At 36.2% G+C, this 18,288-nt stretch overlaps 1 protein-coding gene across 16 annotated transcripts in view; it reads right to left on the bottom strand.

The window, feature by feature from the left end:
- PARD3 (par-3 family cell polarity regulator) overlaps positions 1-18,288 on the bottom strand; it is a 444,458-nt gene that overhangs the window by 145,083 nt on the left and 281,087 nt on the right. For 7 of the 16 annotated variants that reach the window (XR_012633185.1, XM_074899991.1, XM_074899996.1 and 4 more), the window contains 4 exons: positions 14,931-15,120; positions 9,824-9,975; positions 8,707-8,751; positions 2,135-2,362 (listed from right to left, as the gene is read on the bottom strand). Coding sequence is in view for 15 of the 16 variants with exons in the window: in XM_074899991.1 (XP_074756092.1) it covers positions 2,135-2,362; positions 8,707-8,751; positions 9,824-9,975; positions 14,931-15,120 (615 nt within the window). In the remaining variant the exon portion in view is untranslated. Of the gene's footprint in view, positions 1-2,134; positions 2,363-8,706; positions 8,752-9,823; positions 9,976-14,930; positions 15,125-18,288 lie in introns of all 16 variants that reach the window. The other 9 variants (XM_074900001.1, XM_074900002.1, XM_074900003.1 and 6 more) reach the window with 5 other exon arrangements.

Genomic DNA, 18,288 nt, shown 5'->3' with positions numbered 1-18,288 from the left:
GTGAGGCATTAGTTACGTTAGGACCAGATTGTTAAATTAACTTCTACATATTCGTATGTGCCAGGCTTTGTCCAACTGAAGACACTGTTCAGCAAATTCTCTGGAACCTGAGGCCACATACAATTTACACAAAGTGGAGCAGACTGCAGTGCTTTCAGTTTTAATACAGATACAGACGTGTTTTCAGAAAGACAAACCTGAGAACCTAGCATTTTGTGCTGTCTCAGGCAACACATGGCTGGGCCAGCTCTCAAGCTCCCATGGCCACCATGAGAAGGAGAAGACCTTGAGGACTGAATTCTGTCAAACCAACTTACTGTATTTGCTTTGCTACTCATCTGTTTCTATGAACCTGGCACTGCAAATTTCTGGATAACTTTTTAAATGTTTTATTATAATTGTGGAAGCTATTGAAACACAAGTAGTAACTCAACAGAATGTGTAGTTCTATGAACACAGCTTTGGTCACACTTTGCTTAGCCCTTCTTTACCATGTGAGATTTGAGAACAGCCTTGTTCTTGCTCTCCCCATGACAGTGAGATGGCTCTTGGCCCACCAGCGCTAGACGACTTCATCTACACAGAGAGATGAGGGTAAAGACTGGCATTGTGATTTCAGCCAGAAGGTGTTGTCTGGTTTCTGCTGCTCCCATGCAAATGATACAAAGGCCACCAAATACTTCCTTGCTACTCCCTATGCATTGCATCGACAAGCTCAAAACCCCTTACAGTAATCTCATAAACCTATACTCATCTAGAAAGCATTTCATGACAACAGCTTTGCTATATTTTTGATCAAATGAATCTAAACCATCTGTAACTTCTGGATAAGCCTTGTTTATCTGATGCCTCAAAACAGGATATTACTATCAGTGGGCTCACACCAAATGAGGCATTTTAGAAAAACATGGTCTTATGTCTCAAAGACCAAGGGCATACAGTTTGGGAGAATGAGCAGGATCACTACACATTTTCTCATACTTATTCTTCTACTGGCCAAAATCAGACTGACAGCCAGCAGCACCAGACCAGCATTTAGCCTCACTGCTGCGTGAAATTGCTAGGTGCTGCAAAAGCGAAGCAGAATTAATTCAGTTCATAACGACCTTTGAGAAAAGTGACTGGTAAAATGACCTCCCTTTCAGAGGCCAGAGGCAGATTTTTTTTAAAAAAAGCAAATAGTTTTGAAAAAAAAAAAGTGATTACAAAAGTAGCTTATAAAAGAATATTAGGGAATGAGGCTTATGAAACAGACCTTCTGAAACTAAAAAAAAATTCAAAGAGCAGAAAGTGAAAAATCTCTTTTCAAGCCTTTTCTGTTAACATTCAGGGTAAATATTTTACTGCTTCAACCTTCCCACAATCATCTTCATTCATAAACTTCTAACCAGCTGCAGGTTAATTAAAAAAAATTCTGCTGTCTGTGACAAGTTGAAAGTAGCACAACATGAAGGTTAAAAATTCAATGATTTTAATACACCCCCTGATTGAGGTAATTTACCATTCATACTATTTTCATTCAATACCAGTTGTCATTTTACCAGCCCATTCTTACACAGTTCAATAATGATAAGGTTAGCTTTGAAGTGATTCTTTTATGTTAATGACATTCTCCACATGTTGGGTCATACTTCGGGTTAAAGAACTGAAAATGTAAATGAATGCCCATTAGGGTGGGTAATAGCTGATCATTAACTTTATATTTTATTAGATCTGCCAGCCTTACTCACTCTAATTAAAGGGCAGTGATTTCTTTTTTTCCCCCCAGACACTACAAATGTACTCTTTCCAAGTTAGATGCATATACTTTTGTAACACAAATTCAGTGGGGTTTTTTGTCTTTCTGCATAACTTTTTTTTCTAATTTACATTAGTAAATTAATTAGCTGTCTTATAGAAAATTTTCATAGTAATTTAAGTAAACACACTCCTAATAATCTTATTTCCTTATTTTAGAAAGGAAGCTGCAGAGTGTTGCAATCTGTTAATGCATATGAAGGGAAAAAGTCGGGGAAAAAAAGCAATGAAGATAAGTTAGTTCTATTCTTTAAAAATCCTAAAATTATGTTCTACTATTTTAAACCACTTTTTAAATTTTGTTAGAATTCTTTATGTACAGCAATAGTTTACTTACAAGTTTCCATGCCTTCATCATCATCATCTGCTACAGGTTTATCATATGATTTGTCTATGGCAGCTCTGAAGCTTTCATTGCAGCCTCGTCCTCGGATAATTCGCGGGCGCGGGCGGTGGAAGGGAATATCACCATTCAGAGTCACCTCAGCAACGGCTGTCTGCAGACTTTCTAATGAGCTGGATTTCTTCAGCCCTAATGAAGGCCCCACATCTCTGGTTGGGGAACCTTAGTGATTTCGGGGGAAAAAAAAAAAGGTAATTAGAATTAGTATTGAGAACTGCATGCTTGATTATGCATATCCATCCTGAAAGTCTTTGGGGACACACTTAACATTATTCACATCATCTCTCAATAATCTGTTGGGAATTCTCCGCAGATTTGTTGGTCTCAGAAGTGAATGAGTATGTCAAGTCACAGTCAATGAAACCGACAACGTTAGCAATGTCTGGCTTTTCAAATCAGTGAAGAGAGACCAACATCCATTATTATTATTTCAACAATTTGAACAATAAAGTAATCACGGGGCTTTAAAAATACAGCTCATAAAAGCAGCAAATACGTATCTACCAGCATCAAACATAACTATTAACTACTTCTGTTTTGAGCAGCAAATTTTATATGTACTAGCAATTCATGAACAGAGTGCGGATTATGGGCATGAATCCTATTGTGTTCAGAGTAACAGTCTTGCAAAGTCCTTGTCTTCAAGGAACATGCTCTTTGCTTTTAATCCAGTTTTAAAGACTTGCATCAAATTGCTAACAATTTCATAATGAAACGTTTCTGAGATATCAGTTGACTTACTGGGATTTTGTGAAGTTGTTTAAAAATATCTGAGGAAATGACCCAATTAGTCAGGCAATACCAGTTACCCAGCTGGAAAAGAAATATGTTCCTGGCAGTCACCAGGTTGATGTTTGGGCAGCACTACAGCTGGGCCTGAGGGCAACTCTTACTGCTGCAGCATGTCCAGAGGTGTGCCAAGAAAGTCCCAGACAGTATACTGCAGAAGCCTTCCCCCATCCAGACTTTTCTTCTCAGGTTTGTGGACTAAATGTCTAGCCTCTGTTTTTAGATACACACACTCACAGTGCAAATCAACTGACAGCTGCACAACTAGATCTCGTATTATTGTTAAAACTGGGAGAGATCTTTCAGAGGGGGAAAAAAAAATCACTGCAATTAGTTGGAAGCTATTTTATTCAAAAGTGCGGTATAGTCTTGTCCAGATTTTCCACAAGATTTGTGACTGGAGAGAAAGATGAGGTGGGAAATCATCATCATTAGCTGGATTTCCTGAAGTTTGGTCTCTAGTCCTTGCCTAGATTACAGAAACACACTTTACTCAAAGGGAGCAGAACAGAGAAGGGTGCTGTGGCACCACAGCAGTCCCAGGGGGTGGATTGTTACTCCATTGATATCCCTATCCTCATCTGACAGAGGCACAGAAAGATAAATTTCAAAGCCAACCAGCACTGAGACAGAGACAAGAATGGAACCCTCAGGAATAACAAACCAATGAACAATAAGCAAGATCTGCTGTGAATAACATGATAAAGGGAAATTATCTTTTTAAAGTATTTATCTCAGAATAATACAAAACTCTGGAGTTGATCCCTATTCTGGTAGATATTAGAAGGGAGAAGAGAGACAATATCTGTCACTGTTCTTTAACAAAGGTATGTGAAGTTACCTTACATGGGGGAAAACTGCTACTGAGCTACTAAAAACCAGCTTCTTTCATTATTCAGTATTAGGTGAGGAGGAAGGGGGTTGCTGAACTGACAGAAGGGATGCAGGTTAGCAGCAGGGCAAGTCTTCTCCATGTTCTTTGCTAACTTGGTATAAGATGGAGAAAGGCAGCAAATGCTTTCACTTTCCACTCAGCTATTAAAATTGTGAGCAATTAAATTAAATTGAAAGTCCTCAGATCAAATAAATTCAAACAGCAGCCATCGAACTATTCCCCTTCAGCTGCCCTACTGATAAGATGAACTTGTAAACAGAAACAAAACAAAAATCCTTTTTCACAGATCTACACAACTCCTCCAGTTTGGTTCCCCCAGCAGTCCAGAGTCCTGTTGCTTGGACCCTTGGCCAGAAATTAACACAGCCCAACAAATAAGAAATTTTATCTTGATGAACTCCCATCTCCTAGAAGAAGCCACTCTCACTCACAGCCCATACTTGTTGGAGAGCCGAGGGTTATGAGGAAAGTTAGGGCCACAACACAGCTGTTGGGGTGAACAACAGCAGCCAGCTGGGACAAGGGAGGTTTGGTGGCTTCCCAGCTGTACAAACAAGCTGCAGGCCAGGTTCAAAGTTCCAAACATGGACTGAAGTCTAAGGCAAGTATTTATGAATAACGCTCTCTTTACCAAGTAAAAGAACTCCAATTTAGACAGTGCCCTATAAAACTGTCCACTTTCTAGCATATGTCAAAATCTGCTACTCCTCCACTAATGCCTGCAGTACACAAGAAGTGAGATTTGTTTTTTACTTTTTGAGATTGTATTTTCTTAAAAACAGTCCATGAGACTGGGAAAAATGAATGTAACATTTTGAAGGAAAAAAAAAAGAGGAAATGGGACAATCATATATAAACCAGCTGTTTGACAGATTCAATTTCATATACAAAAAGAAAGGGTATCCTCTTACATGGCAACTTACCGTAAACTGCTTTATTCCAGGTTCTGCTTTGCAGCCTTCTAAATGAAATGCTCATATATCTTTTCCTAATTACTGAGTTGCTCTTTTTGTAAACAGTAATTATAAAGAAGGCATTTACGTGCCCATTTATGTTCATAAAGGACGTTAAAGAAAATTCCATTTCCTGCCACCCAGTACAGATCTTTGTGAAAACTGTGTTTATGTAAGTTGTGCTTTCCCAAAGGGAAAGCTAGATGGGATATGACCTAATGTTCCTTGAGTACTGTAAAACTAATAATGGATTACAGAAATGATAGGAATATTTATTGAACTTGGGTGGCCATGAACACAGATGTGAACAGGTTGCTGAATCTGAAAGAGGAAATGTCCTTTCGCAAGCAATTTAAGCACTGTGATCATAAAGCTATGTATATTTTAATACCTTCACTATCTTCTATGTTAAACTTCGTAACAAGTTTACTATTTTCAAAATATATAGTTAAGCCTCCCTGTAAATTGAGTGAGTTCAGAATTTATTAGTAGAATTCACCAGCTAGAAAGTGAATTGTTTACCCATAATTCGGTGAGAAAGAACAAACTTTCTTTAAAATTATTCTGTTTAAAATTTATGAGTCACATCAAAACCTTGTTTTCTAAATACAAAAATGTCAGCATTTTCTCCCAGCCTTTACAGTGCTGGTGGTAATCATCAGAAATTTTATCTGTTCAGAATGAGTTCTACTTCTATTTTGACACCAGAATTTAAAATAGAAAAACAGAGGAGAAAAAAATACATCTACCTAAAGCATCTTTATATGCCTGAGGGGTAAATGGGATTCTTCTATTTTTTAAAATTTGAAGTTCATCAAAATTTTCCTTTCCAACAAGGATATTAATAAGTATCCTCTGAGGTAGATTCATCCTCCCATACCACAGCAGAGACCCTGCCACAACTGCCACCATGTGCGGAGCCTCCTCACATGTTCCGCTTCTAGGCTCTACTCTACACACCTCACACCCCCATCCATCTCTCAAAGCCCTTGTAACATGCTCCCTGCACTCCGCCAAGCACAGCCCCTGCCCACCACACATGCACCACCACTCCCTGTGTCCCAGACAGCCAGCCCTTGGTGACAACAGCCAAGCCTTGCCCTCCAGGCCATGCAACCACCCTCTGCTCATGCATGACTGTGCTGGCAGCGTGTGCATCTGCTCTCACACAGCACCGACAGCCCCCACCACAGAACTCCACGGCACATACAGATACAGTGAGACATTTAATACGCATAGATCACACGAGGCCTACGTGTTGCTCCCTGCTCCAAGCCCTTTGTTTTTCCCTTGTGCTGACACTGTTTAGCAACTCACTGTGCCTCCACTTCTCTCATCTTGTATTAAGTATTTAGACGGTGCTACAAATCCACTTGGGCAATTTGCAAAGGCATAAAGCATAGTGTCAAAGGATATATGATGTTTCCTTCAGTGACTAATTTTAATAGCTATAAAGTAAATTTTTCATCAGCACTTTCTTTTAAATAATTTAAAATTACAATTTTGTTTCTTTCTGAAACATTACTAACTCTTGGGTTAAATGCTACCAGCAACTGAAGCCAAAATTTTCTACTGATTTGATTAAAACAGTTTTGCAAAGGCACAAAGTCAACTTTCTAAACACCTTCTTAAAGGACATTAGCAGCAAGTCTATTTACTAACATCTGCTTCATTAGACTTGATAAATTCTTCTATTTCTAGTTCAATTCATACACTAAAAGTATCATTTTGGCTGGGGAAAGCAGGGGAGGAAAAGAGCAAGCAACTGCACCAAAAGTAGTTTAGTTCTGGTTCTATTTAATAAAACATTTATTTTAAAAACACTGTGTAAAAATAAAGAAATAAAAAATTTAAATCAGTGGTGTTCGATTTTTTTTTTTTCTTTCTTTTTCATTTTCATAATGTGTACAAAGAAAAATAACCACCTAGAACTATAGTATTCCTGGGACTCACTAAATGAGCCATGCTCAATTGCTACTGAATATACTTCTAACCTCTAGGATGAACTGTAAACACTGCAAGGATTAGGCACTTCAAGTGAACTATAGAAAGAAAAATAATTAAAAATCTATTATAGCAACTAGCACTGGTGAGTTCTACACTCTTCTTTTCATCCAATACTATTAAGTCCAACTTTGACTGTAACAGAGTTTGTATTTATTTTTTCTAAAGTAAATATATGCTGAAGTTTTCTAGAGTTCATTAAAACATAGTTCACCACACATCTGTAGCATTTTTTTTCTTAGAACCAGATGATTTTAAAGCCAAACTACAGTAAGTGGTTTGTTTAACAACCACATCTATCTTCAGTAATGGGAGAAATCCCGTGTTTATATACAAAACCTGGTTAAAAGCACACAAAATAAATAAAAGTACAATAAAAGGTGATTTTCCTTTTTTCCAGACACTGAGCTTGCTGTGTACAAAATATGTAACTGCTTAGTCCAGATGGTTACGGTCATGCTCTTTTACCCAAGTTGTCTGACTTGTCTATTGTTGGAATTTAATCCAGGTGTTAGACAGAGAAAAACTACACTCGATTAATACCACCCTCTATTGATACCACCAAAACCACTACACATTTTTGAAACCTAAGCATCATATTTTACTAAAACATACAGGTTTTATACCATCATAATCACATCCCATTCAAATAGGCAGGCTAATAAGAAAATGAAAAATAACTTACAATAATTTTGAGTTTGATCTATAACTCCTTTTTATGTGAATAATGCTCAGGGGTGAAGGCAGTTCTTAAGCACTGATTCTTACCACAACCATTAACACAATTCATATATTCACACTCTGATGGCTTTAATTCTTCAAAACATTCATACATTTTAATTTTGTGTACTCATTCTCAATTTGTAAAGCTGAATGTCTGTGGTCATATTCTGCAACATTTTTAGAGCTAGAAGTTTTAGTTGTTTAAATAAAAATTATAATTTTATCACTTGATTGCTTACAGCTTTTCAGTATTCCTACTCATGTTGTAGTGTGGTTAAACAGAGATGCAGTTGTGAATTGTTAATTGTAAATTCTGTACGGAATGCTCTACTCCCCAAATCATGCTAAAATAAATAATATTTTCAGGTTAAAAAGGTGAATTGTTCCTAATTAGAGCTAAGTAATGTTATGGTGTCCTCTGGATCTAGCCTAATTAAAATAGCATTCCAAAGGTGAAAAGCTAACTTATATTAATAAATCATAAAGGTTCATAATTGCAGTTGGTGCATTATTTTAATTACTAATAAATAATATGCTTTGAAAGCTATTTCTCATTATCGTTGTGAGAAACGTTACAATCGATGGTATGTGGAAAAGATTCTATTTACATATTCTTTTGTTCTGTTACGATGCTCAGGTTTCAGCTCCGAAGGCAAATCAACTTGCACTAATACTCTTCAACTCAACTCACAACATGTATCTGATGACCACTTGAGGCAAAGGTAGTAGTTTTCTAATTAAAATAATTATTTCCAAGTACTGCATTAGCACTGTAATAAGCCAAACATTCGACTGTTCTACATCACCTCTCTGTACATTAGAGTTTGAAGCTAGGAGATTTTCCAAGATTTTTTAAAAAGGATAAAAAATCCAAACAACTGTAATATTTATGAGTTCAAAGAGTAGAAACAGGTGTCTACCTACAGTCACATTTATGGCCTGGTTGAATATACCACCCTAGATACTTATCTCTCTAGAGAATTTTCTTTTTCTGTACAACTTGATTATTCACAACAATAGAAAGCAGCCATGCAAGTACTGGAATATTCATGTTTTCATGCAATTTGACTGGCAGTTCTGTAATTGTGGTAAGCTGCTTTGACCAAGGTTTCTATAGCAACAGCCTTACTGTCAATTCTTACCTGTTTTCTGGTCATCCATTGTACTGAGCTTAGTCTCGTCAGCTACTGTTAAAAGGTAAATGTATAACGGTTAGCCCAGTTAGTGCCCATGCCCCACATGCATCCAACATTCCTTCTTGTTTTGTCCGGTTTTTTTCAAGTTAGGGGATCTTAGCAATGTCATACTTCATGCAAATAAACTGCAACAGTAAGCAAACATTCTGGGTAGAAATGGCAGCAAACTAGTAACCTTCATGCAATGTCAGTCATGTTCACATCACAGGCAGGTACAATATGTTATTTACACGTTAGCACATCACAACTAGTCAAGACAAGTCAATACCACCAACCTTACTGTCCCCTGAGGAAGTTGGTGAATCAGGGATTGTAGTTAAGATATTCACAATTATTGGAGTGAATTATATTATATCATTCTGAGTAGGGAATTTTGTGTGTTTAAACAATCAGAACTCACTGTTTAAGGTTACTAGAGTCTGCACTTCAGAATCTAAATTCAATGGCAGAAAAATTGATGGGCTTGTTAGCAATTACTTATTCTCAGTTGTTTTATCAGTTAAAATGATTATAGCCGATTGCCTGTCTTAGCTGCTGCTACTTTATAGAGCTTTTGATATAAATATTAAAACTTGGGTCTCAAACAGATAACAGACTAGCCCCATTTTCTAAATCTGTATGAACTCTTAAAAAAAAAATACTTGCATCTTCAATATCTTAATCAAAATCCATCTACAAAATGAGACTATGAAGGATCTTTAAGGCTAATTGCATTACAATAATGAACTGAGAATAATCCTGTCTACCCAGAACCACAGCATGGTATTTTTATGCAGTTATTCTATATGGATTGGTAAATGCACTGTTCACTTCCATTTTAATAAATACTTTAAATGTTTATGTATAACCATGTATCCAGAGGGCTACAATATTTAAATGTATGGACATTTGCAAGTGGTACAAACAATACTTGGCCATTTATGTTAAGAATGCTTTACTTCCCACCGGTAGACATTACATGTAGTAGTACTGCACATAAACAATGTGTTTGGAATGACAAAATCTATATACTTACAACATGAAAATCAGGTTCAAATAAAACAATTGAAAAAATATCACTCACTACCTAGATCCATGCTTTTGGATTTTCGTGTTTTAACAAACTCCAACTGACTGGCATCTGAAAATTGCTTTGTACGCTTTTCTGACATGCTCTGGCGTCCAAAACCCTCTCGCTGGAAGGCAAGCACTGGATCAACATCTGGACTAAGAGTGCTGTAGGAAGGGAAAAAAATCATGCGAACATTTATCAAGATCACGTAACCTTTCGCTCTGCAGAGAAAAGCATTTATTTAGCATGTGACTTCTACCAGCGATAAAGTGTGCATTTTTAAATAAACCACTGCAAGTAGTCAGTTACAGACGCGATGGATTTGTTTTACTGCCATTCTATTTAAAAAGTACCAAGAATTTCACCTACAAGCTTTAAAGAAAGATATACATATCTGGTGCACTATGCATATACTATCAGAATGTACAGCCCCAACACAGGAATAATTTGAGGGAGAATAAAACAGTTCCTTTTTCTTCATGAGAAACAAATATATTCTGTTGATAGTAACTTATCAGATTTTTTCATCACAAAATTTTTTTAGAAAAGCATAAACAGAATCTGTCCTGCCTGAAGCCACAGAGCTTTAAACTTCTTCATTTAAAGACTTTATATTAAAATTTCTCTCCGTATTTGAAATTGTAAATTTTTCACAGCATCTCATGGATTTTACATGGCTACGACAGACAAACATATTTTTGCTCATTACTTCCCTACAGAGCAATGGTTCTACCACTAAATCAGAAATGGGGGGTAACAGGACTAGGTTTGCCTCTTCTGCGGGTTTCTTGCCGGACCTTGGCTGAGAGAATCAGGTCTTCAGCCAGCAGTGATTGGCGTTTCACCATGCTTCATCAGAAGCAAGAAGAAGATAGATTTGTTTATGCTGGTCAAATGTTGGCAGAATCATGAATTCAAGAATGCAGTCAAAATCTAGTGTACAAGCTGAGCCCTAGGCTTGCAATGTGTCACCATGGCCACAAGGCATGTTAGAAACAATAAAAAAAGAGATAAAATTGCAAGATCGCTTATTGCTAATAAACAGTATGGAAGGAAATTCGCACAAAGGTCTTCTAACTCCCAGAAAAGGGGAGAGTATTAAGAAGAGCTTGAAGGCAAGCTCAAGAATTTAGATTTCTACTTCAGCTGGCACGAAAAGAAACCAAAAGCGTAAAATACTGAAAAACTCACTATTTTGCACCACTGTTACCTATTCTATTGGGAAAAGATCCTTCAAAATCCTCTCTTTGATTGTTGCTGTACTTCAAGATAAAAAAGTGGAATATTTTGTCACTGAGATCTCTAAATAGACTAAATGCCATTCAAAATACTGTATACATACATGCTACTGTTCAAGAACATGTTTCAAAAGAACTATTTTCTACTTTTAGGGCTAAGTATAATACATATCTCATACGTAGTGAGAAACAGACAAATAGTGAATTTCTGCAGAAGCTAGCTCATACTTTTAAAATCTGTAAGATGCACATGTCTGCCAGGTAGTATAATTTATAGAAGCATCTTTGATCAAGAAACACCTGGGTGTTAGGCACAACAGCGAAGAGAGGTAAGGAAAAGTATCCAAAGGCATCAAGTACTATAAAGGATGAAAATCACTATCCGCATTACCAGGCAGCCTAGCAGAAATTCAGTCTAGTAGTGGCAGATTTACAAATAATAAGATACGTGCACATGACAAGCATACAATACGTGAGAGTAGGATCAGAGCTTATATGAATAAAGTCAATGTCAAGTACCTTTTGACTTTAATGCTTCTGGCTCAGGCTCATAATGTTTTACATTTAATTACTGCAACTGTTTCAGAGATGTCTGTACAATTTAGCAACGTTTTGAAGCATATGCTTAAAAGCTCTGATGAATCAGAGCCTGAACTCAAAAATAACTATTTAGTCCTCACATTCACTCCCACAAAACAGAGAAAAAATTATCTCCACATGATGGAAAGATAAAACAGACAAGGCCAATATACACTTCTAGCATTTACAACAGTGCAACACGTAGCTGAATAAGAACCACGTAAGTCTGAAAACGTTCTCCGAGTGACTCAGCTGAACTTACAGGGTTTCAACACCTTTCATAATCAGATCATAAATGACTTTCCCAAGGCCACACAGGAGTTTCTGGCTCACTGCTAGTCAGCCCTGTCTCTGAAGGCCAGAAAAATGTGGTTTTACTAAGTGAGAATTTTCTCTAGCAACATCTGTTAATGCAGTTCACATTAAAGATGACCGGCTTCGTCTTGACAAACAAAATGTATCCTGTGACACTTTCTTCAAAAGGGTGAATTTCTAAAACTATTCGTTTTGGCTGTATGCTCCTTTTTTCATATGTGCTTGCTTTGATCTATATATATAAAGCTTCTAACAAAGTTAAGTGTGATTTTCCTGTAAATACAGCATGCACATATATTCAACTTGAAGTCCTCAGAACAGACTAAAACTCCAAAGTTACATAAAACTCAAAAAGGGCATCAGAGTCCCTGAGAGAGCAGTGGGGTCTGGACACAGCATCAGCAACCAGGAATTCTGGAGACTGGATGCCGGCGTTTTCAATGCCACTGCCTTTAGGGGCTTTCTCTCTGCTTTCCTCATCTGCCCTTATCACACCCACCTTCCACACACACTTATTAGGAGGATTATTACTCTGTGTTTGCATAGTATCCTGCATACTAAAGGCATACTTAGCACCAAAAATTACTTGCTCTCTGACATCATGACATCTCACATCTTTTACAGTACAAATATCTGAGCCCTGTGTAGAGTCATCAGTTTTCATGTCCTGGTTTATTTCTGTTATTAAAGACACAAGAGCATGTCTTAGTAAGTAAGGAAGGAGCAGATCCCAGGAGTTTGAATGAACGCAAATTGCCTAAAATTATTCAAAAGGCCTTGTGAAGATCCACAACTGGAAAAGCCAATGAGCACAGAGAAAGAACTGATGTCCCTAAAAATGCCTCATTTTAATATTTTTCAACTACATTAATAAAAGACAGAAGGTGAATTTAGTGCAAGTCATTAAGCAATGCCAAATACAATTTACTATATTCTAGCATACTTAACAAATAAGAATTCTGGAATGACAGCTGATCCTTAAAAGAATGTAACCGTCTTTTGACCCTCAATGTTATTAAAATTCCACTTATTAATCCGGTCTTATTGGCCCTTTGTTTTCATAACATTTTCATCAAGGATTAGGGAGATATTGTGAGGCTGGAAAAGCTTACATTTTCTTCTGTGATTCAGAACAGCTGCCATTCTTGTTTGGATAACCCTTCATCCATATTCTTAGTTTTACCCTTTGTGCCTTCCAGCAAAATCATACAATGCACCTTCATTTTACAAGTCTTCCTTCATCCATTAGCAGCAGGAAATTAATGCAACAATCTAATTCTACTGCTATTTACTTTTTTACAAGTAGAATACATTAGATAGTAAGGTGCTGCACTGATCTACTCTTTTAAGTGGAATTCTATCTGAAGACCTTTACAATTTCTCATACACATGGTTTAAAGGTTTTGAGTGTGATCAGCTCCACAATATCCAATGTCTATTTTCTTTATTGTTAGTTTCCTTTTCAAAGTATATGAATAGCAAGATACACTGCATAAGTAAATGTAAAAGCATCAGCAGGTTTCAGTTTGGCTCTTTCTTTTTGCTGTAGGTTTTTGCTCATATTCAGCTAAAAAAATTCCCTCAGCAATAAGCTATTATGTGCAGGCTTGAGCACTATTCTGTCTAAACATCTCAGAATCTGCTCTAAAAGATTTTACAAAAGACAGATAGACTTTTCAAGGGCCCATATCACAAGTATGACTTGTCCAAGAGAAGAGCTGCAACCTTAAAAAACCCCCACATGAACGAGAACGAAAAAAATTACCTTGTTAGACAATCATTAAAACAGTGCATAAAATACAGAACTCAATTCCTGGACATAAGATGAAATAAACTAATATAAAGCAAAGAAGAAGCTGACAGGTGTAGATCAGCTGGCAGGTGCTGCTGCTGTTTTACTAAGATATTGCTGACACATTCATAACAGGCTCAAGGGACAAGAAAAATAAGAAAATTCATATATTTCACACTACTTGCGGTAATTATGTAGCTTCAAGAAGTGGCAGTGTACAGGGGTGGGCTTTTATTTTGCCATTACTATAGACAATTACAGGACTTGCAAATTAAATTTTAGATCTGTGTTCATTGTACTAACTAAGAAATAAACAGTATTTCTTTGACAGGAACTTAAGCAAGTCAACAATGGAGCTCAATGCATTTCCCATTAAGATTCTTATATTAAAATGTATAAAAGTAATTAGAGAGTCAACCTAAGAGTTATAAAAAATATTTTTACTAAAGATTAAATATATAAAGTTACATGTTCCATAGTTTTAAATGTGGAACTATTACTTTCCATATTTTTAAATGTAGCACTATTACGGTACACTGCTTTGCATGGTAGTTACAATCCATGCAAGGTATTTCTTCATGCATAAGAAAGATATCTTAACTAGTTCTGGTTGTACAAACACTAACACTAAGGCAAAATAAAAAGCTGCCTTGACTTCTAAGAAGATTTTAAAAATATTCTACATTATTAGGAATATCAAGAAAGTATACAGAAGTATTGAAAAGTTCCTAGATATATTCTGGAATATAAAAATAAAATCTTTAGTTTACAGATTTAGAAATATTTACAATGAGGTTTACAAATTAAAATTTCCAGTTGGAATTATTCTTTCACCTTTCATAAACTCAAGTGTTCAAATTTTGCAAAGTTTTTTTTACAAAAGCTAGCTCTGTTGGAAAGTAAATTAATATTAAATCATTAAATTAACACAGTTATATACTGATTTGCTCTTAATAACAATTCGTAACATTTCCACAAATGTGCTTTAACAAAGCACAAAACTGCAACCAGAAGCAGAAAGTCTGAGAAATTATCTGTACAGATCTCCTTCCTGAAACAGGGACAATAACCAGTTTGAAAATAGTGAAATCTAAATGTGTGAAAAAAAAATACTAGCAGTAGTCAAAAATTAACTAAAGGAAAAGGCGTAACTGCAGTCATCTCTTTTTTTCCTTCCACTAAACCATGCTCTTACCAGTCTGTAGACTCATTAATTGCAGCTTTAGCCCATCCACCAGCATCAACAGTGCCAAACCCAACATCATCGTGGGAACTGGATGATGACTGGTCAGAGAGATGAGGAGGGAGGACCGACAGCCTGTCATCTTCAATAATGACAGTGTCATCTTGGGGCATGTTCACCGTTGGAGACAGCTGATATTTGCCTGAACAATAAAAGGGAGAAAAAAACCCAAAATCTAAACAATGGCAGAGAGTACCTTGAATAATATATAATCATAGCTGATAAAATGTCATGTTAAACTGCAGTGCTACTGGTAAGAGTGACACAACACAGATAATAAAATTAACTATGTCTCACTTTATACACATCTTCCTGTGCAGAGGTCTGAAAAGTAATACACACCAGTTGTAGTATCTGCAGCCTACTGCAAGAAGATCATAGAATGATTCAGGTTAGAAGGGACCTCACGTCTGGTGTAACCCCCTCTGCTCAAGCAGGGACACCTGCAGCCAGTTGCCCAGGGCCCTGACCAAATAAACGCCTTTTGAATATTTCTAATCCACCACATCCCTGGGCAACCTGTGCCAGTCAGTGCTCCGTCACCCTCACAGTGAAAAAGTGTTTCCTGATGTTCAGAGGGAACCTTCTGCATTTCCATTTATGCCCATTGTCTCAGGTCCTGTCACTAGGAACCACTGAAGAGTACCTGTCCCAGAAAATAATGTCTTCTCTTGCATCAAATCATTTGGTAGAAAAGAAGAATGAGTTCAACAGGGACTAACAGAGCTCGTCACTTCTAATCAATCTTGCCCTCATGAAATTTGAAACTTGTTTGACTGCTGTTGGGAACTTGTAACCCTTTAATAATGCATCCACAAAGGCAAGAAATGTGATGAGAACTCATGGCTACTGCTGAACGACTCCAAATTTTCATTCTCTCCCTTAAAAAACTAATCTGGAGGCACACATGCAAAATTTGAAAAAAAATATTACCTAATTCTATTACCACCAAATTCAAGTAAATTTTAACACTGTTGTTAAAATGCTTAAACTAGAGCTATCACATACATGAAAGAGACGTAATAAGGACTCAACATTATTCTTTGTTCAGTAGCAGACTTCACTGGGTTAATTTATGAGAGTAGCAGTTAAAAGATGGTATTTAGAGGATTCTTACAAACTACTGAAACACTGTTTCCAAGTAAAAAATCGTTTTCATGTGCATATATGATAAACCCATTACTACTGCTGCTTTTACAGGCTTAAATATATTTTGGCATCATTATATATTTATATTTTATATATTATATTCTATATGCTATATAATATATATTTGTATTATAAAATAAATATATAGGCATAATTATATTTTAGAACTAATCATATAAATGCATAAAATTGTGTAACAATTGTCAAACTGCTGTATAAAAAGCAGAAGGAACTTTTAAATTAAAACCGTAGAAAATTATATGTCACCAAAACAGACTAAAAATCTATAAAGATTATCAGAAGGAATATTTTCACTGCAATGCTTTGTAACATAACTATGGTTTAAAACTGGTTTTCAGGATACATGCATGAAATACACAGTTGGGAGGATGGAAGTTATATGTTATTGTTTGGACAACAGTGGAAATAGAGAATTATGTTTTAAAATTTTAACTTGGAATAAACAGAGGTTATTTCAGTATCTAGAAGCACTAAGCTAAAACCTACTCTAAGGAGAATAAAGATGTGGAAATCTGGATGAAAATTATTTAGTTATCTGAGGCAATGGCTAATTATCAAGTGCGATTCTTTCACATTAGCTACACATAATTTTGTACATGACAGAATACCTTCTAAAATATTTTTTCCTCCTGGATATTGATGCTTGACTTAAAAAGATCTGTCATTTAATATGTTTGCTTCTCTCACTACACACAACATTATTTCTAATGAATGATCATGACATTACATGAATTTCATTCCTGGGAATGTATTATCTTACTAAAACAATTAGAAAAATTGTCACATCTCTTGAGAAGAAAAGCACCAGCTTAATCAACCGTTAATCTGACAACAAACGGTAAATTATTCTAAAACTATGATGCACCGCAGTAATAATATATAGAAAACCTTATCTTTCCATAACATACATGCTTCTATAGACATATCAAGTATTTTCACACTTTATTTTTTCTACAGATGGGGAAAAATTGTGTAGAATCAGAAAGAAATAATTTTTTCCTCTTTTCTGGAAAGGTTTCAGTTACCATCACTACCTTTGCATGAAATTATTAAAAAACAAATAAACAAATAAAACCTTATGTGTGAAGAACTACCTAAAATCATCACTACACTAGATAATACATTTTGCATATCTTTCCCAAGAGAAGAAAGCTGCCTTCAAAAGAGATCTCTGAAGAAGGCTGAACAAGCAACTGGAAGAAAAAGGTACTGCATGGTGAACATCTCATCACTGTCAAACTGAAATGAATGTGTTCAGTTTGCATAACAGCTGATTCTTTGCCCAGCAATAGCTTCTTTGATGGACAGGTTAATGTTTAGCCTGGTAATGTACTTCTTTCCAAACATAATGCCTACAAGACTGTTAACTCTGTAGTTAATAACGTCTCCAAAGAATTGCTTGTGGAAAGGTATAACCTTATGGCATTCGGCAGATTGAACTTCCCATTTGAGAGGCTACAGTAATTCAGTAACATTTTTAACTTTTCACTACCCTTCTTTATATCTGACAAGGGTAAAGACTGACATTTTAATAGTTGCTTTGGAATTAAGGAGATAACCCATCTGACGTGCCTATGCTTTTCACTGCAGATGAAGCTAAAAACAGGTGAAAGGCTTCACCTCCAGCAGATGGTTAGACAGACCTCAGCAAGAGATTCAATACATCCTTTGTAGAGAGCTCAGCTGAAGTGGACAGAAAATACCCTTGGAGAAAGCAACCCTGCAAATGTTGTGAGAAACATTACAAGGAAACATCAAAGAAACTTCAAATCTAGTAATCATCAGTATATTTGACTGATGTACAAATCTAAGATGCTGCTTGAGCTGTCTACAAACCTCTTCAAGACAATACATTTCCCTCAGGCTAGAAAATTACTATAAAATTTAGACTCTGGATATGCTTCAAGTCCAGTTTTGCGTATGTTAATTCAACTGAGGTAATCTGTAATAATGTAAAGCATTTTGGATGGCATAATAAGGAAAGAAAAACATTCTCCCTTTCAAGTGTGTCTCATCTCAGGACAATGAGGCACAGATTTCTTGAACACGTTACAAATCTAAACAAGCACTACCTGAGGACCATACTGAACTATGGACTAAGAAGGTTTCCCATCTGTCTGTGCACAAAAAGAAGCCTCGG

This window comes from Athene noctua, chromosome 2 (genome assembly GCF_965140245.1).
Source record: "Athene noctua chromosome 2, bAthNoc1.hap1.1, whole genome shotgun sequence".
NCBI lineage: Eukaryota > Metazoa > Chordata > Aves > Strigiformes > Strigidae > Athene > Athene noctua.
The sequence above is the reverse complement of the archived record's forward strand: the minus strand, read 5'-3'. Positions and strand labels throughout refer to the sequence as shown.